The sequence below is a fragment of the Alnus glutinosa genome, chromosome 7 (assembly GCF_958979055.1).
Source record: "Alnus glutinosa chromosome 7, dhAlnGlut1.1, whole genome shotgun sequence".
NCBI lineage: Eukaryota > Viridiplantae > Streptophyta > Magnoliopsida > Fagales > Betulaceae > Alnus > Alnus glutinosa.
The window spans coordinates 28601523-28627521 of NC_084892.1; the positions used below are offsets into that span (position 1 = coordinate 28601523).

Genomic DNA, 25999 nt, shown 5'->3' on the forward strand with positions numbered 1-25999 from the left:
AGAAAAATGAAGTTGAAAATTTCATCTCAATTCCTTTCTTGCATTTTCCCAGCAAAGAAACATAATCCCAGGATTTCTTTAAACCGAACACTCATACCCCACTGTAATTCACCGAACAAACAATATTACTAATCAAAATCAGTAACTGCCCTGAACCCAGAAATGAAAAGACATAACCAATACAGAGTAAAATTATTGTACCAAACATTCATAAGGGAAAAAGCTATCAACGTTAACGTCGAAATATGTTACCTGGTTCCAGCAGAGGTTGCGTGAGACTTAACCACTACAGTCTACAAGATAGAGGGAGATTGAAGAAAAATGTTTGGTTTCTATTTTTTCTCATCTTTTGTCCATCTCCATACAAGAAATTAGCCACCATTGAATATTTGGGACCAATGTGATGCCACATATTTAAGGATGAATTTACAAAAGAGATTGGGTTAAAAATTGGCAAGAGATAGATGTGTACTCTTTTAAATGAAAAGCAAAGCATTTTATTCGCAAAGCAAAATTGGATAAAAAGAAAACCTCAAATGATTCTGATGAAAAAAGCCCTAGATTTTGCAGACTGTGCCCCCGGACCAGGTGTTTTTGTCTTGTTTCCACCGATAGCTCGGAGCTTGATGTGCAGAGCAGCAACGCAGTGTCAACCAAACTTAGATCTAGAAGCACCAGCTCTCACCCAATCAACCAAAACTAAAAACAAAACACAAATCAACACCAAATCGCAGAGACAAAACAAATAAATTTGTCTGACAAGAGGCAAATTTACTGTTGCACTACTGAAACTGCTGCAGGGGGCATTTTGAGCTCACTCGATAAAAATTTGGCTAAAAATGGGTTTTGCCGAGCTCAATAGGAACGTGGATGACGGTGGGAACGGTGAGAATATCAGATCTGAAGGAAAACAGAGAGGGATACGAGCCTGCGAGGTGGCGACGGTGACAAGTGCGCCGAGAGAAACGCTAGACAACGGTCGTGGGCTTCGGTCTTCACGGCCAGGGAAGAGTGGAGGAAGACTGAAATTGATTCCGCGTCGTGAGCGGGATTTTTAAAACAAATTTGGGGATTTTTTATTTTTTTTTAATAGAAAAAAATTTGGGGATTTATCAGCCTCAATTCGTTGGCCGTTGGATCATATAATCCAACGGCTCACTGGAAACACTACTTTTTTTTCCAGAGCCATTTGGGAAACCCACTTGCAACGGGGGGCTCTGAGGCTTAAACCCACAGGGGGTTTTCTCGCTCGTCCTCTTCCCAACCGATCTTTGCCCTCGTCTTTTCTGCGAGAGTGCTCGTATCGTATCCTAGCCGTCTCAAGCATACCTATTCAACTACAGTCTACAGGTTCAATTTTTTACTCTCATTCTCTTGCACACAGACGCATGGTTATCTGAGTGGGCATTTTTTTGTTGCTTGATGTCATTGGGAATTTTAGTTTTTGGTCTGTAATTTAGTTATGGGGTCTGATTTATGATTTGTGAATTGTGATGTTATGTACAAAATGGCTGTTGGTATTGGTTGTTTGATTTGTATTCTGGTTGTTTTTGCCAGGTTATGTTTTTCTGGCTTCTTTTGGTTTGTTGGTGTTGTTTCTACAGTTTTTCTTTTGCTGTAGAGATTGCTTGTTCTGGTGTTTAGGCAGCTGTCTTGACTAGCCTTTTGGGTAACTTTGCATGCTTCTTGGATAAGCTTTGAAAACATACAATGTTTACTGTGTGTTTAATCATGCATTGTTTTATTTTTTTGATGAAAGAAAACTTTTATAACTGGAACACATCTACACTAAGGTAGAAAACAAACTCGACCTCCAGTAAAACTGGAACTCATCATCTACACCAAGGTAGAAAACAACCTCTACCAACACCAAATTCTGTAGCAAACAACCTACAGAAAAAGAGCCTATACTGCAGAAGCAAAAGAGATCGCGGCTACAACAAACTCAATTTAAGACCTATACACGACCAAGCATACAAAATTACACCAAAATCTTCCTTGTCAGGTATATGCCATACGGCTTAACTCTTCATTAACAACTGAAACTTTAAATCTTCCTTTTGCCATAATTCTAGCTTGAATCTCACATCTAATTCTATCCATAATAACTTCCTATGTTTTAGGAGTTTTTTTTTTTTTTTTTTAAGTAATAAGACCAATCCCATTGAAAGCGTGAGGCGCCCTAAGTACACAAGAAGTATGCAAAAGCAACAACCTAATTAGAAAGAGCAAAACAAAAAAGAAAATTATTAAAACTAATCGACAGAGGAGACACATACGCCGCTGTCGAGTGGTTTTTGACAGAATCGGTGTTTGGGACAAGTTTTTGGTGGAAGCCGAAATCTGAAATTGGTTTTCAGGATGCTCATTTCTATTTTATGCTCTGCCTAGCAAAAACTCTTCACCCAAAAATAGCATAAACTACAAATTTAAAACCAAACATCTTTGTTTTCAAAATCTAACGAAGGCCTGATACTAAAATGATGCATGATTCAAGCGGGAGCCAAGTATAATTTAACATAAGAAACAGTTTAAGGTGGTGGTGCGAAATATATAGTTATTTTGATAGAACTATAAGGAGGCCGACAGTGAGTTCCCAGCAGATATCAAAGGAAAAGAATAGCACAATGGTCTTATCCAATTCCTATGCTGCTATAGGAAAACTGGAAGAACAAAATGTTGTGGGTGTGTTGAAACAGAGAACACCGACAACTGTCCTTGAGTGTTTGAAGCGGCATTGAATACTAACAAGAGATTTAATTTTTGTTTAATGACATCCATGAAACTGTGTTATTCTCGGTTAATTATTATGAAATTTTTAGGTATGGATGGCTTTCTGCCTTCAGATACTTGTCTTCTCCGAGATTTTGTATACCCATTGGTTCGTCGCGAACCAAAATTATTTTCTCATCCATTTTTTCACCAATTACATGATAAAAGCGAACTGCCACTCGATATAATTGAGATGAGAAGGAGATTCCGATGTTCGGACCAGCTTAAGTACTACTTCGTGATGCCAGAAGGGCCTCCAGTTGGTAGAGAGAATGCGATAGAGATCATAGGAAGTAAAAGGTTTTGGAGTAAAACTGGTGATGAATTTCATATCCGTGAATCGGGATATTCATATGGGAAGGCAACTATGTACACGTACATAAATGGAGAAAGTGCCACCAGTTGGTGTATGGTTATATATCACGTAGATACACAGGGAGTGCTGAAATGTGGTTCGGTTGAATTGGGATTGCATCAAGTTGAGGTATAAATTGTTTTCGAGTTAATTATTGTTCATTATGGGTATGTTTGTAATTGAATTTAATTATGTCTATACATAGTTACGGTGGAAAGCTATCAATATTTTTTCAAAACTTCTACATCTCAACATTTTCAAACGGGTGCCCCGAGCAGCATCGCCACCACCACCATCATCATTATCAGGTAATAAGGCACCACCGCATTGTTAAAAATATTTTATGTCAAAACAAATAACAGAGCATTAGTATCCACGCACGAACTTGTCCTACTTTCAATTAATTATTGTTAATTATTTGTTTAGGTATGCATGCATTTGTGCCTTCAGATGTTTGTCTTCTTCGAGATTTTGTATACCCCGTGGTTCGTCGTGAACGGAGCTTATTTCCTCATCCATTTGTTCACCAATTACACGATCGAAGCGAATTGCCCGTTGATATAGATGAGATGAGAAGGCGATTCCAAATTTTGGACCATCGTTTCTGTGATAAGTACTACTTTGTGATGCTTGAAAGGCCTCCAACTGGTGAAAAGAATGCCATAGAGATTGGAGGAACTAAAGTATTTTGGAAAAAAATTAGGAAAGAACAGCCTATCCATGACCGTACATATTTTATTGGATTCTTTTATGGCGAGGCATATGGATATGGTACTATCTTTTTTTTTTTTGAAACAAATAGCATATGCTATTATCAAATCTGCAAAGTACATCATGAGTAAAAGGACAAGAGCCCTTAAACTCTAAGCCAGAAGGATCTGGCTTAAAAACAGCTGCATACGCAGAAACATCAGACCTTATTAGAATTACATTTGAGCCTCTCTTACATTAACGCACACTCTCAAATAAAAGAGGGCCGATCTAGCATCAAGCCAACTAAAATTCCAATAAAATCTGAGTAATACACAAGCAGACTGTACATGAAGAAACAAGAGAATAAACAACACAAACAGACAGAAAGCCACTAAAATCAAGCTGCCAGCAGTAGAAGCAGGGCCTGAAACCGCCGGAGACGGCGGCGCGTGACCCACACGGGCCGTCACCGATGCCACCCAGCCGCAGATCAGCCACCGTAGCCCCCAGCCCCACCGTGCCCGGCCAGAAAGATGCGGAGCGTGGCTGTCAAGCGCGCCAAAGAGCAAAGAGCTCTCTGGCGCGTGCAGACCACGCGCCGGACGCTGACGACCTGCGTGACTAGGGCAACCGGCAAAAGGAGCGGACGACGTCGGGTAACGCAGCTAAGGGGCGCGTGTCTTTAAGAAAGCGACGGGATTGAGTAGATCTGGCACCAAATGTCGAAGAAAATAGTTGAAGAAAAGGCCATAACCGCCGATGAAAAAACACGAACAGCCACCACATTTCAAGCGGGACTCCTTGATTTAGCATTCCTGCCTGAGACGAAAAGAAAAGAGAAGCAGAAACAAAAAAACACAAGCAAAAGCCACCATAGCCTCGAAAGGCCAGGGGAAAGATAACCACCACCGGCTCGACCGGGGGGAACATCACCTCCACAGCCCAAAGGCTGGGAGAAAGTCAAGCCTCCACTGAGAAAACTCAGGGAGGAGAGCAAAAAAACCTTAGTCCATGTGGACTAAGGGGCACAAACGAGCCGGGGGGAGTGAGGCGGCCTCCCTCCCCCGGCAACAACAAGTTCTTATTTTTGGGGGGCTCTGGGCAGAACGAGAGAGAGAGATGGCAGTACGGCCTCAAGCGAAAATCTGGATATGGTACTATCTATACATACATACGTGAAGAAAGGGAGATCGGTTGGTATATGACTATATATCGCGTAAATCTTTCTAGAGTGCTAAAATGTGGCCCATGGCAATTGGGATTGAATCAAATTGAGGTATGATTAATTAAGATAATTGTTATTATAGGTATACTAGAACTTACATTTATTTCTTTTTATATAGTCTCGCTGGGTAGCTGTCAGGATTTTTTCAAAAGATGCATCTATGATTTTTTCCAATCCTGCTCCCCTCCCTGGATCAGCTCCACCCGCACCACCAAGTGATGAGTTACCACCACCACCACCACCGTCACCACCAGCATTAACAGGCAATAGGTGCAACCGTCACCACCCACTAATATTATCAGGCAATAAGTGCAATCGGTACGAACTACGATCCACTAGCATAATCAAGCAATAAGACACCACTATTATTATTGTCATCAATATCATCACCAAAAAAGAATAAGCACAGCTATATGGGGTATCATGATTAAGATTGCATTTCTTGCTATTAAAAGAAATTGATAAAAATTAGGGGATTAAAAGAATTTACTTTTAGTAACCCTTTGTCCATTAGGTTTTACGAGTTTTTATGTATTATTAAGAATCCTTATCTATTAAGGATTATGAGTCTTTATTTAATTTTATTAGAATTTTCTACTAATCTTAACAATTAGGATTTGGAATTTCCTCCCATTTCTAAGATTATTTAAAGGTGCCTTGTGTATGATTATTTGTAATGACTAGATGGTGCCTCAACATTAAATGTACTTCTTTTAAGGTTTTACTTATCTAAGGCACCTAACATTTAATTTCTCTACCCTTTCAGTGTGTTTTTGTTTTTGTTTTTTTTTTTTTTTTTTTTTGTGTTGTTGTGATATTTGATGAGCAAAAAATAATAATTAATGTACATGATATCTCATACAATAATTCACCCTATGAGTCATTTAAACCCAAGCACAGATTTGAAATAAAATGAGGAATTTTTTTTTTTTTTTTAAATGTGGTTTTTATAGTAAAATTGTGGTTTTTACTGGGGATCAAGTTGATCTAACCATTTGATCTACTTTAGATGCATCTCGTGATCTATATCAAATTACTAGATTGTGATCTATATCAAATTACTAGATTGTATGATTATGACTATTAAAAAATAATGATTACAATATAATCTCTCCGATGCTTCATACTAAGTCCTTAGAGGGCCTACTGCCACGTATATGCGAGTGCCCATGAGCGTGTGATTTTGATGTTCCGCACCATATTAGAGCATACACCAAAATATTACTTATTTTAGAGCAATAACATTGTGTAAATTGGACTTTATCAATTCTGGTGTCACAATATTATTCTTCTACTATTTAATTCAGAGTTCGACAAATAAACAAGTTCCAATTGCTCAAATTCTCTTTAGATGGAGATTTTGGCCACAAGTTCATAAATAAAATAAATATCAAATAAATCGACCGTGGGTATAGCCCGATCCCACCACAGAGCAGCTTGAAAAGGCTAAAACTCAGTGCAAACTCCAATGTTAAATTGTTTAAACTTGCGTCTTCTAGGAATATTATTTCTTGAGGATTAGAGTTCGAAACTTCTTACGTGCTACCTCTCTCTTGAGTCTTGGCCCCACCCAAGCGAAGTCCGTGGAGTATTGACCATCCCATTTAAATACCATTTTCCATTAATTTAAATTTTTGAAATTAATGGTACTGATTTATCGCTGAATTAACAACGTGAATACATAATTTTTCACTGCAGCAGTAGGGTTGAGGAAAGGCTTGAAGAGGCTGAATGTCTCCATGCATTGGATGCTTAAAAACTTGGTTGTGCATTGTATGTCAACTATTTCAAACTGTTTTCCTTTTTTTTCTTTTCAACACGAATCTGCTTTTTGAGCCATCATCTGGACCCCATGAACCCACGGAATGCTTGCCATTGATCCTTATCCAGTGAAACAGGTTGAAGTAGGCTCTCACACATATCATGAAGTAATTTTCCATCTTGATGTAACAGCATGTTCTTGTTGATGGGAAGGTTAACTACAACTTGTTACCGTGCACAATAATGATGAATACTATGGAATCAAAAATAGAGTATGAAAAAATCAAGATACAGATTTACGTGATTCGACAATATGCATACGTAACTTATATGGACGTATTATGGAAAACCCCACTTCGCTCCGCTCTGTTCCGACAAATAGCCTCTATAGTAGCATTTCTCATTACTCTTTACGCCTGAGAGAATATGAATCAGTTGTTCTAATATGACTGATAAGACGTAGCCTTCTGGTTCTGCTTAATTTCATGCGTATGTGCAGTTCAACTATTTGTCTATGAACTTTTGGAGTACTGCCTTTTGTTTATCCTGAAGAAGACAAACTCTCTCGCATGGAATGCGGGATTAGGAGAAGATGTTCACCGGTTAGTTTATGGAACTGGTGGATTTTGATCGTGGTTCAATGTATTTTAGAAGTAAATATTCTGTTATGGGGTTCAAACTAAGGTGAAAAACCCAGAGCTGGTGAGATGTCATGGGAGGCAGTTGAAGATTACACCAAAAACAGTTGCAGTGCACATGCTTCAACACTCCTGCTAGGCGCTAGCAGTGGCTGCTGGAAGAATAAGCACACTTTGAAAGCGATACAATTAGAATCCGATTACTCTAGTTGTCATTCTTTGATTTGACTAATGACATTATTTATCTTGTCATGAATGGACAAGAGAGAGGTGCAGACAAACACCAAGGCACTGAAAGAAAAAGCAACCAACCGTTTGACCGGGGCCCCATCATACCTTCTACGAATGCTTAGAAAATGAGAATCTTTTGTGAGAGGCATGAATGGGAAAGGCCAAGTCCAAAAGGACCTCTCCTACTCAATGCCCATCTCTACCGTAAACCCACCAGTTTGTTTGTCCTATCATTCGAATACACGAAGGCTGTCTGTCTTTAAGCATGTTGCTTTGTGCTTTGTCGGCTGCAGCTTGTTGTTTTGCTTTTAGCGTTAGTTTAATTATTAGTTAGGGAAGTTAAGATATCGGTGAGAATGAAAATATATAATGGAAGGAAGGAAGGAGCAACCATGTGAAGATGGAGGAGAGCTGGAGGGGCTTTCTGTGCTTCAAGGGCTTCAAGCCCTCACTTCTATTCCCAACCAAGTGCATATTTCTCAAAGTTACTTCACACCTCAGGCTCAAGGCCAAAGGTAAGTAAGACTTTTACAAGATGATAGGAATTGCAGTAGAAGTCCTGAATTCGAATTTCGAATTTTGTTCACGTATTGGGCCACACTTATTCGGTGATTTAACTTCTTAAACTTCATATATATACTCTCTCATGGAAATAATGGCAGGGAATAGGCAAGGGCTTGTGAGTCTCTACAAGGACATGGAGTCTTGTGGGGAATATGCAGACATACGAGTGATGTGGGAGATAGTTCACTCTTCTTGTCCTGCAAATGACTGCACTGTAAAGAGAAGCAAGAGGTCTTATTGGAGATTTTGTTTTTCGTCAACTTGAACCATGCATGTTCTTCGCTTTCAGAGAACTGGTCTTAAGGTGAACTTGATCACAGGCTAGTCTTAAGCATACCATTTTGTTATGTAAATATAAGCTTCTGAGCGTAGACTGTAATTTGGTTTGGACTTCCATTGATCCAACAGAATGCTTAGGCATCAAATCCCTCCACACATATCAGACAAAGGATAAGTTTATTACAATATTGTTAATACAAGACAGCTGAGATATTTGTGTGTCACTGATAAGATTCATGTCTTCTGCTGTAACAAGTTCTTATTATTCTCTCTGATTTTGCACTCTAATCATCCTTAATTACCTAAATAAGCACACATATTTATGCAAATAAACCCATCCCAGAACTTCAGCAGCAACAAGCAGATTGTAACCAAGAACAAAAACAACACTGTAATTCATCAAAATGCAGCATCACCCTCATGGAGGAGCATCTGATCAAAGTGCCACACTCCTGCAAGGCACCAAACAACACTTAGAGCCCAAAAAACTAAAAAGAAAGGGATTGGAGTTAGAAGAGAAGGAAAGCAGTCTTTGAAATATGAATCATACCGTGGCCTTTGCCAACCATCCTCAATTGAGCAACATATTCTGCTATCTTCTTAATGGCTTCAACCTATTAAATAATTAAGTCAATTAATTGATTCAGTCACACTAAAAAAGCCCACCATAAAAAAATGAGCGTATATGTAAGACGCCTTTCCTTCATTTTGTTGTTACTTTTGGTTGTGTTTTCTTTTTTTATTGGACAGAACAAGACAAATAATCTTTCATAGGACATGTTAGACATCCATCCTCTAACAATCTCCATACAACTAAGTTTCAAATCTACCATTGGATTTGTGAGACCCAATATAGGTCCACAAATCCAATTATGTTGTGAATTTGAAAATGAGATGGGTAGGGGATGGATTTGTATCATTTCTCATCTTTCATTGGCATAATTTATGAGAAAAAGAAAAGCAGAGATATGTCAAAGATACGAGATTTTGTGTTTTCTTATTTTCTTCGTCCTACAAATCGTGCCATGCTAAGAAGAAAAAGATGAACTCGAGGTTCACCTGCTCTGCTAGAAACTCCCTCTCAATGAATTCTGTCATTTGAGGATCATTGTTACGGCCTGCCACCTGTTGTTCATAAAAAAACAGAGTGAATATATTCCCTCGGAAGCACTAGTGTAAACATTAACTTGATTCGGAAGTCAGAAAAAAGTGAAGATGTATTACACTGTGCAAGCTCAGAAGTTTCTCGTTCGTTAACTTCTCCAAAGACAATGCTAATTCCATAGCTGAACCAAGAACCAAGAGGGCCACCAAAGTTATTGGAATGAGTAAATTAATGCTCAGAATATAAACACCACAATGCAGTAGAAAGTCGAACAAACAATGAAAAAATAGCTGATTTGGCAAATTCTTTAGGAAATAGAAGAAGAAATTGCAGAAAAGGTTGAGACTCCCACATGTATTCGTTTTTCTTTTTGATAATTGATCAATTTCATCGAAACCCAAAAGAAAAGTTAAATATACAGGCCTATATATGTCACCAGATACCCAAATTCGACTGTCAAAACCAACTAAAGCCACATGCATTTCTTACACATCTATCTGCATGATGGTCTACTTGTTAAATCTTCGCTGATCCCAAAACTAAAGCTAATAAAAAAATGATGACTTTTATAATTTAATAAATATGCAAACACTCCTTAGCTCTCACGTATACGCTTAAACTTCTTCCTAGCACGTGAAATATTTAACTAAAATGAAAGATATGTTAAAGATTCAACTCACAACACAAACATCTCAATGAAGACACTGAAAACTCATTCATAGTTGAAGATAATAATAACTAACCAATTGAAAAATTCTCTTAATACATTAAATACAAAACGTTAGAAGATGTATAGTGAAACAGAAGATGAATAGTTATAACCATTCATAATTGTACTAGAATTTGTATGGTTCGATAGTAGTTTTAACTATCAAAGCAATGATCCCATAAGATTGATGCATGGGGAGAAATATGTAATTCTAATAAAAGTTATATACTGTCAAGATCACAGAGTTTCTGGCAAGACAACATGGAGAGGTGATCGGGAAACTTACCATACAAGGCATCTCCCTTCTCTTCATGCTCGAACTCTGAGGGGGGATTTATTATACAGTGTAGTGTTACTTTTCCTCCTCGTTTGTTCTAATTATAATTGGAGTACTATTAGATATTCCAGCAAAAGGAAATATTACATTATAAAAATTAAAAAAAAAAAAACCCTTTATCTTGATGATGAGGGAATCATAGAAGGAGTAAGACATTTGATATTAAAAAAAAAAAAAAACCTGATATTCCATCAGCTTTTCAGCATGCTCTCTTTCTTCTTCACTTGACTCCTTGAAGAACCTGTAGATTGCAAGAAGACCATACATTAATTCATAGGATTGTAGCAATAAGCCATAAGATGGGGTGGAAGTTTTGTTGTGAGGTTACTTGGCGAGGCCCTTGCAGGCAATGTTGTCCCTGTCGAAGTAGGCAAACATGGCATGGTACACATAAGACACGTTGTATTCCACGCTGTAACCAAAGGAACACAAGACGTGAGTAAAAAGAGTGATTTAATTTGTATAAATAAAAGTACTAACGATACAGAAATGTTGGGATAACAACAACAATAACAACAATTATTAGTGATTTAGTGTGATATTGTTGGTCGAAATTAAGGGTGGCAATTCGTGTTATTGTGTCAGGTTTGGATCATGTCGAAGCATGAGTATAAAATTATATAAATCAATTCTAACTCGACTTATTTAATAAAATGGGTCAGACCCCTCAACTCAATCTCACCAATTTCATGTTAATTGGGTTTATGTGTAGTTTAGAAGTTGTGTAAAAAATTGTCAACTCTATGTCACGTGTCGAGACATAGGTATATATATAAGGCTATGTAGGTCAACTCTAAGCCGACTCATTTAATTAAATGGGCAAAACTTATCAACCTTAACCTGTTAATTTTGTATTTGATTAAAATCAAATTATCAGGTTGTATCAAAAATTAACATTCCACTATAAATTCATTAATTTAAACTTTTAAAGTTAAAAATAGTATATATATATATACATATTAGCATGTTAATGAGTACCATCCCAAATACTTTTCTTGTCAAAAAGTTTGACAAGATCTATGCTTGTCAACATACTGTATATAAAAAACACTTAAAATATATGTTGAATTACCGGTGGTTCTAAAACTTAAATTAATAAAAAAAAAAAATAGTAAATTTAATAATTCAATTAATATCACTCATGTGCCTAAACAATGAAATAAATTATCATGTTAATGAGTACCATCCCAAATACTTATCTTGTCAAAAAGTTTGACAAGATATATGCTTGTCAACAAGTTTGGCAACATACTGTATATAAAAAACATTTAAAATATATGTTGAATTACCGGTGGTACTAAAACTTAAATTAATAAAAAAAAAAATAGTAAATTTAATAATTCAATTAATATCACTCATGTGCCTAAACAATGAAATAAATTATCTTTCTTTTATTTTTTTTCCGTTGATGTGGTATTATCGATTATCAATTTATTTTTAAATAATATTAATTAAAAAAAATAAAATCAATAGTGAGTTGACAACCCCACATCAACCAAACCTAATTAAATAGAAAATAGTAAATTTAATGTTTAATTAATAAAACAACAATAAGGAAGAGCAAGAAGGAAAAAATTACGCACTTGATCTGCTCATTGATCGCCGCTTCAGACTCCTTGGAGTACCCCTGCCGAGCAAGCGAAACTCGAGGGGAGACCGGGACAACAAAAGCATCCTTCTTGAGCTCTTCAAATGGCTCAAACAACACTCCAGTTAGAGGTGTCCCAACGATCTTGTTTGTTGCAGAAACAACGAGTAATTTGTCACTTCTTCGTTGCCTAAATCTCATAGAAATAGTGGAAGAGAAAGCATAGTTCAAGAAAGAATTAGAAGAAGAAGATGACAGGGCAGTTGAGAACAGAAATGGGCTTCTATGACTATGGGTATCCCCTTTCATGGGTGAAAGAGGAAAGGCTGAAACTGAAATGGGTCTGAGAAACATTGTCAATATATATATATATATATATATACGCAGAAAATTGAGAATTTCAAAAAACAGAGAGCTTGGAAGTTGAAGAAGAAGATGAAGAAGAAGAATGGGTAGCTGAAGTGATCGTCAATGTGCGGGTATACGCGTATAAATAGCGTTGGCGGGGGACCAGTACACGTCTTCTAAGATGGACAGGGTTTTTTGGGACCGTCGGATCAATACACTCGTGGATGGTTATAGTTGGAACACGTGGACAGGCGTGTGGAGAGGCGTGTGGAGAACCCGTGGTCTTATCCATTGCTCGTGGAATCTAACGAAATATCCCGCCCACGTTGCAATCCTAACTTCCCCAAAGTCAGGCTTTCTTCGAGCAATTTTTGACTCGGTCGGGTTGGCAAAGATCCTTTTCACACTCATTTTATACATATTTATATATATATATATATATACACACACCACGTATTTTAAATAACTTTATTTAAAAAAATAATAATTAATATGATAAAGAAGTATAAAAAATAATATTAATACTGTCGATTAGTTTAAACTTATTAATAATATTGAGTATATACTTGTCAGTGTAAAAAACGATTGAATCCCATAATAAAAAGTTGTAACGAGTTAGAGTAATTAATATAGTATAATTCAGCTTAAATTTATAGGTTTAATTAAAGTTTTGGCTTGAATGATATCCTAACATACCATTTTATAATCTCACGGAAAGCCGACTCACTAAGGCTTTAATCTTCAAATAAATGTTTGTTTTTATTCTCATATACATTTATGTCTATCTCCATATAAATGATGTGCAAATCCACGTACCATTGAATTTGTGCATCAATCTTTGTTTTTTTTTTTTTTAAAATGGATAAAAAATGTGTAGGAAAATGATACCAAACACATATCTAATCTCTTTCGAATATAACTCCATTTGGGAAATGGAATTTGGATATATATATATATCACATAACTCAATGGTTGAGTTTTCGGACTCTCACCCATCCTTTTTAACTAAACAATTTATATTTTATCGTCTTAATATTCATTATCTCTAAAAATATATTTAGTTTTCTAAAAATTATATTAATATCTCGATAAAAGTTAAAATATATGATTGAAATAATAATTAATAATTTAAAAATGCCCTTATAGGATTACCTTAAAATTTAAAATATCTCAATTTTAGAATAATGTGATAAAAATAAATATGTCACAATCTGCCAGCAGAGGTTGGACTAGTTAACATTAATTATTTGTCTTTAGTAAGGCTAACACGTACATCGATAAATACATGAAGCAGACATTTTCTCAGCCGTTGCCTTCGCTAGAAAATTTTTTCTAGAGAGCTCGTGAAAATTGGGCTCGTTATTTGCCGACCCACAAAACATGTGAAATAATTGGGCCCAGTACGGGCCACGTAAACCCGGCCCAAATTGCCCAAACAAACAATCTGTTTTGTTTGAACTCAAATGGAAATGAATATCAGTTTAGATTAGATTTCACATGGTTGATAGTTCTTTCCTACTTGCCCTGCATTGATCTTCCTTTCTTTTAGTATTGAAAAAAGATATAGTTTGAGTTTATGCAAAATTAAAATAGATAAAAAGTAAAGCAAATGAAAAACAATTGTATTGTTATTACTTGATGGGACATTTTATCATACATTAATATTTTAACATGATAATAGCCTAGAATTGGGGCTATTAAAATTGATATTTATCATTATACATATATTTTTTAAAATGTATGTAAAAATTACATGTTTTAAAGATAAATATTAGTTCTTTCACAACTATTACTCTCAAATAATTAATAAAATAACTTTTTGAGACTAAGTTGAGGAAAACTCCGTCTTGTTTAGACCACTTGCTTTTTTTATTTATTTATTCCTTTTTTTAATTTCTAGTTTCATGTTTGTTTCACTGGTTTTCCTCCTTATTAACTTGGACCTTTACTTTGCACATATATATATATATATATATATACTTTCTCTTGCTATACTATATTCCGAATATAGGAAAAAGAAAAGAAAAAAAGAGGGTGACCATCCCTAAATCATATAAGAGTAATTTTTTTTCCTTAAATTCTCTCAATTCTATTTTCTCTCTATGAGTACATTATTTACTTAATTATTGGAGACTCCCCACAGGTCGTGATCAGCCACTTTGGTGGTTGTTTTATATAGTGCAAGTGGCTCGTCGACCAATTCGACCATGCAAAAATCTGATGCAAGAGAAAATCAGGCATGAGATTTGAATATTATTTACCAAATAAGATCAGCTCCGAGAATGAAAAGAATCTTACAAAATATTTGAATATTATTTTTAGAATAATATATTTTACTTTATGCATGTACAAGAGTTTTACTTTGTTTTCAAGTTTACGGTTATTTTTTGTATTTTTATTAATTTCTTTTTCTCAAAGTATTCTGCTGGTTAAATACTTCGGTTTGTATTATTTTAGCAATCAAGTTTGAAATTATCAATTAAATTTTAAATCTTTTAGAATTATTTATCTATTTCTGAATTACTTTTTTTTGTTTTCAATTTATAATTTTGCTACTTTCAAAACAATCTTAGTTCTGTCCGGCCCCAAATCTCTTTTGCAATTGGCACCGTCGGTTGGAGCGAACTGGAAAGAATAAATATCACTAACAGTAACAGGGACCGGGTAGTGCAACCAATTACGAAAGGAATCTAGCTAGCCACTCAAAAGAAGTTGGACTTGGGGTTTAGTCGGCCATCAAGCAAAGGTGATGGAGAACCCTTCGTTGTTGTTATATGAGGACAGTGTATTCCTCTAAAAAGAAATATCATCAGGACAGTGCAGCTCTTTGTCAATGACTTTCACTCATAAAAGCAAGCTTCTCTCGATCTCTTTTATGATGTTGAAACTGTTGAGTGGTTTTGGGTCTCTCTCAACTCTAAAAGTTAGTTCATGAGATGACGCTTTCTCTCATACTTATAAACTGACCAACCAATTCCTTCCACAACTGATGCAGTCTCAACTCCAAAAGTTAGTTCATGAGATGACGCTTTCCCTCATAATTATAAACTGACCACCCAACTCCTTCCACAACCGATGCAGGAGAAATCCTAACAATTACCGTTAACTTTTTGAATGTGTGTGTGTGAAAAATATTCTTGTACAACAGTATTGTACAATCTATGTACAATACAAGACACATGGAGTGAAACTCATGTGGTAGGAATTAATTCCACCCAAAACTTCTCGTATATATATATATATAAGATGCTCCATTGATGGGGCTTGTGGACACCATGCGTTGATGACCACATGATGTTGGGAAGGCATCCTCAAATTCAGATATTATATATTGCTTAATTTAGTTGCCAAACGTCTGTGAGAGGGATAGATAGAGCCTCATGCGCTATGGGGTTCGTGGATAGCACACGGCCTTCCCACCATGGGGCTTCACTTTAAACGATAATAAGGTAAGAATTGTTTGGCTGCAAGTAGAACCTAGCTAGTTGCCAAAGTGTCATGTCATACAATAGATAGGTTTGTATTATATACAAATATTATATTTTTCGGGTCAAATTTGTGATTTTCTTAAAGATCTTAGTTGGGTAATGGGCTGGTAACCCACACGCCTAAAGCTCAAAATTAACCGGCCTGTCAATTTATTCGAGTTCATCTTGCATGCCTAAAAGAGAATTAATTTCGAAGCCATTATAGTATTACATTGACATTAAAATTGTTGTATTGGCCACGAGTTGTGATACGAGTCTAATTATTAGGGCAAGGTGTGCTTCAATCAAGCAGAACGTGAGATAAGTCACACATATGGAATGTGGATCATGGTACAAAAACCGACGAGAAACGGTTGTATATAGGCTACTACAAAAGATACATAAGTGATCACAATAAGGTAAAAAAGACTTTTGGCTCTTGCTCAAAATTCTGTGTCTAAATATTTTCCTACCTTCATACTCTAAACACTTCATTGAGTTAAGTATTGGAGTTATCTCCGGCCAGTACTTTTCGGAAGGTTCTATTGCTTATCATTGTTCTCTTTTACGAGTATAAATTGATTGGTGTTTGACACGAGAAAAACTGTTAAGAATCTTAAATCCAGAAGTCTCTTCTAACTAGGTTTGGCAATTCGTGCATTCGGGTCAGGTTCGTGTCAACCTGACCGACCCGATTACATAAACGGGTTCGACGCGAACCCGACTCTATTATTAATCGGGTTGTGACACGTGACCCGAACATGACCCGATAAACACGACTAATAATCGTGTAACTCATTAACCCGACACGATCCGACATCAATTTCACATGTTTCAAGTTTCAACCTTCAATTTTAGTTTTTACCTTCATGTCTTTAATTGCCGGTTTCTTTCTTTGATATTTCTTTTCTTTCTTTATTTTCCACTCAGTTCATAATTGATCAATACTGGTGCGAACCATGCCTTGAGTAGCACTAGCATCCACAATATCAGAGGAGCAAACAAAGTTTCGTTTGTGAGGCCGTGGGTTTTTAACAAGAAAATAAGGCGTGCACGACAAAGGCATAGTCATTCGAGAAGAGGCTTTGGCTGGGACTCCAAAAATGTCGGTGTCTTCTATGGCCACTCCGCAGTTGCAGAGCTCCGGAATGCTCTCCAGCGAGCAGTTTCTCCATCTCTTCAACCGCTTCACATTTTTCGCTTCCCAGCTCGGAATGCTCTCCAACAGACCATGCTCTCAAGGCATACTAATTCGACGACCGACTGCCTTTTTTTTCTTTTTTTTTTAAACATAACCGGGTCAGAATCGTGCCTGGCGGGTCAACCCGCCAGACCCGAACCCGATTACAGTAAACCCTAACCCAATTTTTTTGTGTTGGGTTTGCGGGTCGTGTCAAAAATTGTCAACCCTACTTCTAGCCTTCAATTTTTATTTTTATTTTATTTTTTAAAAAAAAAAAAAAGGAAGAAAGATGAATATAGCCTTCAATTATATGCCTTGAAATGTGTGAAGTACTTCTTGAAACTAGATTAAATAAAAAAAAATTCAAATTATTATATAAAATTAACATATATTTTTAAAATATGTAATTTTCACGTGTAATATGTTAATCCTATTAAAAGATGGACAAAGATTATAAGAATCAGGATTTGTTAGTTTATGTCAGCTAGATCTTCTTCTAATTCTCTCATCCTCTTTTATTATTATTTTTTTTTTTCCTTCGCTAGAAATAGGAAAAAAGAAAAAAAAAACAAAAACAATGAAAGCTCTATATCCTCCACATCTCTAAAACTCCTCCACAATATTAATCAAAAAACAAAACTCTACCACAATAATTCGTGTATGGAGACAACCCATTTCAATTCAATCCGAAAGCGATTCCCAAACCCCAATGATTCACACTCGCTTTTAAATCCCAACGCCAATACCACCTCTCCACTACCAGTCTACCACCCACTACAATGGCCACAGACGCCTCCCCGAAATTCCTGGGCGTGCCGAAATCCCCGGACTTCCATACCGAAATATCGGTATCGCCGCCCACGACCCACGACGGCCTAGAGTTCTGGCAGTTCATGATTGCCGGTTCCGTGGCGGGCTCCGTCGAGCACATGGCAATGTTTCCGGTCGATACTCTGAAAACCCGAATGCAGGCCATCGGTGGGTCTTGCGCTATTGCACCGGTTGGTGTCCGGCAAGCCCTCGGCTCCATTTTGAAGGTCGAGGGCCCTGCTGGACTCTATCGCGGTATTGGGGCAATGGGGCTCGGCGCAGGACCGGCCCATGCCGTGTACTTTTCTGTCTATGAGCTCTGCAAAGAGGCCTTTTCGGGTGGGAACCCGAATAACTCGGCTGCACACGCCGTCTCGGGGGTTTTCGCGACGGTGGCAAGCGATGCCGTGATAACGCCGTTGGATATGGTGAAGCAGAGGTTGCAGCTGAAGAGTAGTCCTTACAAGGGTGTGGGTGACTGCGTGAAGAGGGTATTGTTGGAGGAGGGAATCGGAGCTTTCTACGCGTCGTATCGGACTACGGTGGTGATGAATGCTCCGTTCACGGCGGTTCATTTCGCGACCTATGAGGCGGCGAAGAGAGGGTTAATGGAGGTTTCGCCGGAGAGTGCTGGGGATGATGAGAGGTTGATTGTTCATGCCACCGCTGGAGCTGTTGCTGGGGCTTTGGCTGCCGCGGTGACAACTCCACTTGATGTTGTCAAAACTCAGTTGCAGTGCCAGGTATACTGCCTAGATACTGGTCGTGTTTAATATGATGTACGTGCCAAGTTGTCACTTGGAGGCTCCTATTATTTATCTCCCGATTCTCCCCGATAGATTCTCAACTTTTTATTCATTGGTCGAAAGGCTAGAGCCTAGACAAAACAATTTTGCTGCCCAATTCGGATAAGTAATGGAAAGAGTTTATATGAAACTTATTTATTCGAACGGTCCATCCTCCTATTCAGACAAATGAGCCTTACAGGACTCTCAAACAAGTTTCGGGCTGTCCAGCTTCGTGTTCGAACAAATTAACGGGTCACTCTCTCGCGTTTACTTAGCTATTTGTTGTAAAAATGTTGCAGGTGCTCTTTGGAGTAGCTATAACTTGATCCTAGCCCTATCGGCCGGGGTTTCAGTTGCATCAGTGAGTGGGTAGCAATAATACTAAGATAATCAACGATGCCCCTGTGTTCGATCTCAGGGGAGCTACTCCACACCTACCCTTTGCTACCGGACCACTCACACACGGTGGTTATCTATGCCTACTTATTATACAGGTTTCCAGTTCTGGCATGTGGGGGATGAGAGTCGAACTCAGTGTTTATGTGAAGTAGGTGTACGTGAAGTATCCATCGATCGTAGATGATGTTACAGTAATTAGAAATACACGAAAGCATTGACTGACATAATTCTAGCTAGTGAGTTAGTATATTCTTCTCCAACGTGTTAGCAGTTTGTACATAGTAGTGTTTAATTAGTGTATCAACTTGTTCTCTTTTTTGCTTTTAATTTTAGTCAGCAGTGGGGGAGAAAAAGTATTTTTTTGAAGCAAATGGTGAAGTACAGGTATTGTTCATAATGATGTTAATTTGGACATCTTTGTATATATTGTAAGCAAAACCAACGCCTTGGAACAACAACTTAGCTCAGGCATGCAGCATACATAGTCAAATTTTCAGTCAGGTCAGGCTGGGAATTGGGAGTAGCAGGGGTTAGGTTGAGTGCATTAAGTCGTTTCGGGCTTGGAACTCAAGTCCAACGAGAAATCCAATACATGGAATGCAAAGGCAAATATATATATGTGACGATTAGTGCCCCATATGAGTTAAATGTAATTTTAACCATGTTATATAAGGTTTTGGTACCCTCACCTTGCAAGCCAAAATTATATATTCAAAATTTATACCATTTGGTATTAGAGTCAGCCACCACGTCGAATATATATACTATGTATGGATCAAGTAATAGAGGGGGCAACTATAGCCTAGTTATTTTCATATTATGAATGAACATAGTGTTAAGCTATTGAATATTGATAAGTGAGTAAAACTATCAAAAGAGAAAAAGATACTATCAGGTCAGTGTACGTCGATAGAGTAGACCATCGTTGATATTGGCTGTAGAGCGTGGTAGTATGTTACGATTCCAAATGTACATCACATATAAGTTAAGTACAATCTTAATCATGTGCATATAAATTTTTTGGGTTTCTCTCTTTACAAGTCTACAGTGACAAGGCAAGAAATCCATTCATGAGAAATGAGATGTACTATTCCATTAGATAAGATTCTCGGGCATGCTGGCTCTACGTACCAACATAGATCTTTCTAAATCCCAAATTTCCCTCCCATTACTACATTTTTATATATATGGCTTGCTGCACCTTGCACACTGTGCATGCTGGCTGGATTAGTTCTTACCTTGTTAACTTCCATTACACACACCTCTCTCTCCCTCTCTCTCTCTCTCAACTGATGCCATTATTGTATGATCTCAAGGTTTCTCTTCTGATTGCACAGGGCGTCTGTGGTTGTGATAGATTTTCAAGCAGTTCGATTGGGGACGTTGTCCAAAGCATCGTGAGAAAGGATGGATATCGTGGGCTTGTCAGAGGATGGATACCCAGGATGCTCTTCCATGCACCTGCTGCTGCAATCTGCTGGTCTACTTACGAAGCTTCAAAAACCTTTTTTCAACAGCTCAGTGGCAGCAACTGAAAGTATTTGAGTCACACAAACCCAGCCATTGTCCATATTAGTGGTGCTGGTAGTTCACACTTCACAGGGGAAGCATTGGGATCAAATACTTTTCATAATTAATATATCATTGGGTGGGAATTATAATGGTGGTTGTATTCCACTCTCTTGCTCTATTTTCCATGAGCTGTGAAAGTTCTAAACAATTGCCCCAACGTTACGTTAATTTTTGAGGTTGACATATTGTTGGGTCATATTTGGTCTAGAAATATTAAGCAGCTTTTTACTTGTACTTTTTAGTTGTGATGCCACATATAAAAGTTAAATGGTTTTAAGTATTTTATAAGTTATTTGTTAATGCTTTTGCTTTTTTTTTTTTTTTTTTTTTTTTTGCTACAAAGCAAAAAGATGTCCTAAAATGCACCACCAAGAGAGCTCGTTTCTTGTACAAAGAAATCCTTCACTAGCTAGTACATGGCATTTTGTCATTACAGTCTACTGTTTTCTTATCTACTAAAATTTATGGAAAAAATATACAAATTTTCCTCAAACTACCACTCAATTATAAATTTCCTTTCAAACTACCTATCGTGTCAATGTCCCCCCTCAAACTACTAAAAAATGTCAATATGCTCCTAAGAAAAAACAAAAATGATCCTAAATTTTTTTGAATAAAAGAAAAATGTCCATAAAATTGGAAAAAAAAAAAAAAAAAAAAAAAAAAATTTGCTAGTTTAAGGAGAACATTGTCAATGAGGTAGCTTTAAGAGGTTATGTGTACCTTTTCCAAAATTTATCCAAAAAGAATGGTAATCTTACAACTCTTTTAAAAGTTGTTAACATATATGTCAGCATGTAATTGGAGGGTGTTAATTTTTTTTAGTGGTTGACATAGCTCCACTATATTCTGCATTTGATTGAATGATGCATTATATTAAAGACAAAATCATATTTAGTCCTTTAGATTTTCAATTTATTTGGATTTAATCCTTGAATTTTTAATTTCAAGAATATAATCCTTAAATTTTGCATGCCCAAGTTTTAACGGTTTGTCCACATTCCATCATTTTTACCTTATTTAAATTACATCTTACTAAAATCATGTTAAAATTAATAACTATATATTTATCAGATAACTTGAGTAACATTTATTATTAGAATAGATCATTATTAAAAATAAAATAAAAAAAAATAAAAAATAAAAAAAACTTTTATATTGAATAAACTAATGCGAGTATTTTAGAGATATAAGCGGGAGAAGGGTTACAATTCACCATTTTTAACATCTCTAATTCCAGAGCTCATTTGTTAAAGATTTGAAACCTCATTTTCTTTGAGGACATTCAACAACTGAAAATTGGGTCAGATATGTTGCACGCGAATAATAAAGGGGCCAAGAAGCACCAGTGGTCTGGAGGGAGAAATAGTCTCCTGCCACGGTCTAAGCACAAGAACAATAGCCTGTTTGTCTTCATGGTCCAAACAGGGGCATTTCTACAATCTAAAATAAATTTTCTACATCTACAGGAAACATTTAAAATTTGATTCAATCATTCAACTGGTCTTCGTACTTACATTAGTCAATCATGGAAGAGGCAAAGCAAACTGGTCCAAGCATTAAAATTTAAAGGTGTGTTACAGCTTATAAACATATTACCTCACAAGCGCCCAGCTTTAGAACTTATCTACACTTACACCATCTCTAAGAACCTCATAAGCCTCTCTACTCCTGGTTTTCTTCATCCCAGCCGTGAAATGCAACTTTGATCCGTCAGATGAGATACAAGTCACTTTTACCCATATCATCACCTTTGTCTTTATCCCCTCTACGTCAACTAGCTTTCCTTTCTCCAGATACCCTGTAACAGTGGTGGAAAAACGCAAGACAGATGAGTCCTTGTAGCCCACTTCACAAACTGCCGGTATGAAGACTGTGAGCTTTCCTGTCTCCTCATTGAACTCATAGTTGGTGGCATCACGTGGGAAGATCCCCGCTGCCATGTCATACTCCTTTAGCAGCTCTGGCAATGGCTTTTGCATTTTTCCTGCACACAAAACATTGATTATACTGTTGGAGGACTCTGCAATAATAAGAGACACAGGATACAATAGGAATCAGATATTCTGCTATCAAAAGTGAATAACTTATTCTTGTATTTCCTAATCTGACCTATGGAACTCCATCAATGTCAGATCACACTTTTTTCATCTTTGAGGTTCTAAACTTGTTACAATTCCCAAGAAAGAGAATCTGGTTTGAGTCTATAAATACCCCCCATCCCGCCGGTGAAGTTTTAAATTTCACAGAATATATTTTTGGATTAAGAAATGAACAAAAAAATAATCTTTCACATGAAAAATAATATCGAAAAGTAAAACAATATGTTAAAAACACAAACCTTTGAGTTTATTAACCAACCATTTGGCTCCACCTTCGATACTGGTAGACAATGACTGATTACAGTGGAAAATATGTCAGTAAGAATTACATGTCAAATTTATCAAGCATCAATAGTAAAGTGCAAAAGTAGGAGGCTATATGTGCATGGCCAAATCTTCACATGCACTATTGATATATGTAAACAAATTTTTGGGTAAATTATTTCATCCATACGTGGTTTTGGTCGAGTTTAAGTTGCCAACTAGTGATTTAAAATATTACACTTTACCCGCATATGGTCACATCCTTAAATTAATTTTCAGCCCCAAATTGTTAAAATTTATATGAGTAATCACAAGCCCAAAAATAAATAAATAAATAAAAAGGACCCTAAAACATAATGGCAATCTCCTTACAGCATGAATACATAAAACTTGTGAAGCAAAAGCAAATACAATTAGACCTCACACCATAAAGTATAACTTCTTAAACCAAAGGTTGGCAATTGGAACTCAACCCAAACCACATGTGGATGAAGCTGAATCTCCCCCAATTACTTTTTTCAGCAGGGGTTAATATAGATATAGTAAAAAATGTTGGCATGGAAATGAAAATGTCTTTAACTAAAACTTTGACATAAGTGCATATCAATCTGGATAACATTTTAAAGATAGAAATTTTCAAGCTCCAACTCAGTTGATTGAAGCTAATGTATTTTTTCCTTCTCCTGTTTGGTGTACTACAGTCCTCTTCTACTATCTTAAAAACTTCTTATGCTGCTAAAGAAACCGCAAACTGATTCACTCATCATTTTTTTTTTATTTGGTCAAACAAGCAAATGATCACATTCAGCATTATTTTCATTAATAGAAAAGCAGAAGTTGTATTCTTCTACATTTTTTTTTTGATAAATAATGTTAAAAACTCTGCAAACATAACACGACTCGGGCTATGATGAGCCAAGACCCATACAAATAAAGTATTAAGTACATTTCGACGTAACTCCAACACCGGCATTTCTACGTCTTCAAAATGCCAAGTATTCCTTTTACGCCAAAGACCCCACGTGACACATAAGGGAACCTGCTTCCAAATTTGCTGAACTTGACGACCCAACGAATTGCCCAACTACTCAACAAATCCAGCACCCGTCGCGGCATGACCCACTCCACCCCAAACAAACTATAAAAAATAAAATTAAATAAAAAACTCCATATATCCTGTGCAACATCACAGTGAAGTAAGAGGTGGTCAATGGATTCCCCACTCTTCTTGCACATACAACATCACTCAACCACCACTATATACACCTCTGCATATTGTCATGCGTCAAGATCTATCCTAAAGGTGTTGTCCACACAAAAAAGACACCTGCGACGGAACCTTAACACGCCAAATATCCTTCCAAGGAAAACAGAAAACCTCTTGACTAGCTAAGGCTTTATAGAATGACTACACTTCAAAATGCCCCCTCTTAGAGAGACTCCAAACTAACCTGTCAACCGCTCCATGCCTACATGAAAATAATAACTTTCACATTCCTAAGCACATGGATGCAACAACATGACAAGCTTTCTACTTTCCCTGCCTCGGACCTTCATCAGCATATGGTGTGCGAGGAGATTGCCCAGCCACTAATCAGAATGCATTTTTCACATTCAACCCTAGTGCAAAATTATGGTGAATCGCTCACTTCATTTCAGTCCCACATTGATCACCTAATTTTGAAACTCTATTTAAAGTGATACAAGAAGTTGAAGACTATTTAGTAACAAAATAAGACACTCCAAGACTCCGAGCTCCTAACTATTACAAAAATTAAAACACAAACTTGCAAACCCCTACGGCAAGCAACAGAATCAATACCTCATCCAATAAGCTACACCCTCATTCTCAGTAAGCACAATGGAGCTTAGAATTCCAAAAATAGAAGAAATCTAGCAACTTATGAAGATACGGGACTGAAATATATTAATCAACAATTTTTGCATTGACAAAAATTAAATGTAAACAGCACTTACGCAGGAAAAAAAAGGAAGTAAATGTGTTCGTTTCATTGTGACAAATACATTTATTTATCAAATTACGTTAATTTAATTACTATTCGATCCGATTTAAATCCATATTTATCAACTAAACAGATCAATTATTGATCCAAAGCTTAACATCCATTTTCCTAAAACCGAAATCATAAAAACCCTAATTTGATGACAGCTTCAAGATATAAAGAAACAGCGTTTTCATAAATGATAACAATTAACAGACATTAAACAATACAACGAAACAATTTCATTCTGAGATTAATATATATATATATGTAGAGAGAGAGAGAGAGAGAGAGAGAGAGAAAGATCGAACGCTGATATCATCGCCGGCGGATTTGAACTCCTTGCTAGCCCTATTGCTGAACCAGTACGAGCCGACCTTGTTCAGCATCTGATCCATGCCGTTGATTGAGCGAAGGATTACTCTGATCTCTCTCTCTCTCTCTCTCTCTCTCTATGAGCGAAGAGATGAAAGAGAGGAAACTCTGTCGGGAAGGAGGGTCGTCTGGTTTTTTCTCTGCAACGACTCAGAAATTCTCACCGCTTATTTTCTTCGTCTGAGCCAATCAGAGATTGCCATGTCAATATTATCTTTTTAGTTTTTTTTTTTTTTGTAATATATCTTTTTAGTTTTTGAACCTTTGAATTTACGAATTTACGAATTTAGTAATTTACGGATTCGGTAGTGGCTGTGAGGATTTGACTCTCGATTTTATCGTTTCGCTGTTTAATTTTGAGTATTTTTCCTTTTTTTTTCCTTTTTTTTTTTTCCATATCTTATTAACTTATATGTTAGATTGATAAAATT

General features: G+C 36.7%; 5 protein-coding genes across 12 annotated transcripts in view; 2 read left to right on the forward strand and 3 right to left on the reverse strand.

Moving 5' to 3' along the window:
• LOC133873983 (F-box/LRR-repeat protein At2g42720-like) overlaps nucleotides 1–1031 on the reverse strand; it is a 33776-nt gene extending 32745 nt beyond the window's left edge. For 2 of the 8 annotated variants that reach the window (XR_009901191.1, XM_062311797.1), the window contains exon 1: nucleotides 532–1031. The gene's annotated coding sequence lies outside the window, so the exon portion shown is untranslated. Of the gene's footprint in view, nucleotides 1–252; nucleotides 358–531 lie in introns of all 8 variants that reach the window. The other 6 variants (XM_062311800.1, XM_062311799.1, XM_062311794.1 and 3 more) reach the window with 5 other exon arrangements.
• Nucleotides 1032–1129: 98 nt separating this feature from the next.
• Nucleotides 1130–7436, forward strand: LOC133873430 (uncharacterized). The gene is made up of 7 exons (XM_062311134.1): nucleotides 1130–1350; nucleotides 2941–3256; nucleotides 3333–3435; nucleotides 3554–3898; nucleotides 5002–5096; nucleotides 5164–5308; nucleotides 7306–7436. The coding sequence occupies exons 2-7, from the start codon at nucleotides 2966–2968 to the stop codon at nucleotides 7434–7436; spliced, it is 1110 nt and encodes a 369-aa protein (XP_062167118.1). The 5' UTR covers nucleotides 1130–1350; nucleotides 2941–2965.
• Nucleotides 7437–8676: 1240 nt separating this feature from the next.
• LOC133873147 (ferritin-3, chloroplastic-like) lies at nucleotides 8677–12723 on the reverse strand. The gene is made up of 8 exons (XM_062310876.1): nucleotides 12253–12723; nucleotides 10998–11081; nucleotides 10850–10910; nucleotides 10619–10706; nucleotides 9743–9804; nucleotides 9578–9643; nucleotides 9069–9132; nucleotides 8677–8970 (listed from the first exon to the last, which is right to left on the reverse strand). Exons 1-8 carry the CDS (start codon nucleotides 12609–12611, stop codon nucleotides 8918–8920), a joined length of 837 nt encoding a protein of 278 aa, XP_062166860.1. The 5' UTR covers nucleotides 12612–12723; the 3' UTR covers nucleotides 8677–8917.
• A 5181-nt stretch (nucleotides 12724–17904) lies between these two features.
• On the forward strand, nucleotides 17905–21058 carry LOC133872384 (uncharacterized). The gene is made up of 2 exons (XM_062309883.1): nucleotides 17905–18808; nucleotides 20590–21058. The coding sequence occupies exons 1-2, from the start codon at nucleotides 18035–18037 to the stop codon at nucleotides 20785–20787; spliced, it is 972 nt and encodes a 323-aa protein (XP_062165867.1). The 5' UTR covers nucleotides 17905–18034; the 3' UTR covers nucleotides 20788–21058.
• Nucleotides 21059–22268: 1210 nt separating this feature from the next.
• LOC133873665 (uncharacterized protein At5g01610-like) lies at nucleotides 22269–25721 on the reverse strand. Its single transcript, XM_062311403.1, has 3 exons — nucleotides 25505–25721; nucleotides 23166–23220; nucleotides 22269–22811 (listed from the first exon to the last, which is right to left on the reverse strand). Exons 1-3 carry the CDS (start codon nucleotides 25589–25591, stop codon nucleotides 22441–22443), a joined length of 513 nt encoding a protein of 170 aa, XP_062167387.1. The 5' UTR covers nucleotides 25592–25721; the 3' UTR covers nucleotides 22269–22440.
• Between the last annotated feature and the right edge of the window lie 278 nt (nucleotides 25722–25999).

What these genes read in the sequence shown, in the direction of transcription:
- LOC133873665 (XM_062311403.1), bottom strand. Translation starts at nt 25,591, where the DNA reads ATGGATCAGATGCTGAACAAGGTCGGCTCGTACTGGTTCAGCAATAGG. An exon ending in CCGCCGGCGATGATATCAGC is followed by an intron (nt 23,221 to 25,504) that starts GTTCGATCTTTC and finishes CACTGTAATCAG; the next exon opens with TCATTGTCTACCAGTATCGA. An exon ending in GTTGGTTAATAAACTCAAAG is followed by an intron (nt 22,812 to 23,165) that starts GTTTGTGTTTTT and finishes TTTTGTGTGCAG; the next exon opens with GAAAAATGCAAAAGCCATTG.
- LOC133872384 (XM_062309883.1), top strand. Translation starts at nt 18,035, where the DNA reads ATGGCCACAGACGCCTCCCCGAAATTCCTGGGCGTGCCGAAATCCCCG. An exon ending in AAACTCAGTTGCAGTGCCAG is followed by an intron (nt 18,809 to 20,589) that starts GTATACTGCCTA and finishes CTGATTGCACAG; the next exon opens with GGCGTCTGTGGTTGTGATAG.
- LOC133873430 (XM_062311134.1), top strand. Translation starts at nt 2,966, where the DNA reads ATGAGAAGGAGATTCCGATGTTCGGACCAGCTTAAGTACTACTTCGTG. An exon ending in TGGGATTGCATCAAGTTGAG is followed by an intron (nt 3,257 to 3,332) that starts GTATAAATTGTT and finishes GTCTATACATAG; the next exon opens with TTACGGTGGAAAGCTATCAA. An exon ending in GTCACCACCAGCATTAACAG is followed by an intron (nt 5,309 to 7,305) that starts GCAATAGGTGCA and finishes GCGTATGTGCAG; the next exon opens with TTCAACTATTTGTCTATGAA.
- LOC133873147 (XM_062310876.1), bottom strand. Translation starts at nt 12,611, where the DNA reads ATGTTTCTCAGACCCATTTCAGTTTCAGCCTTTCCTCTTTCACCCATG. An exon ending in GCGATCAATGAGCAGATCAA is followed by an intron (nt 11,082 to 12,252) that starts GTGCGTAATTTT and finishes CTTTGGTTACAG; the next exon opens with CGTGGAATACAACGTGTCTT. An exon ending in AACTTCTGAGCTTGCACAGT is followed by an intron (nt 9,644 to 9,742) that starts GTAATACATCTT and finishes TATGAACAACAG; the next exon opens with GTGGCAGGCCGTAACAATGA.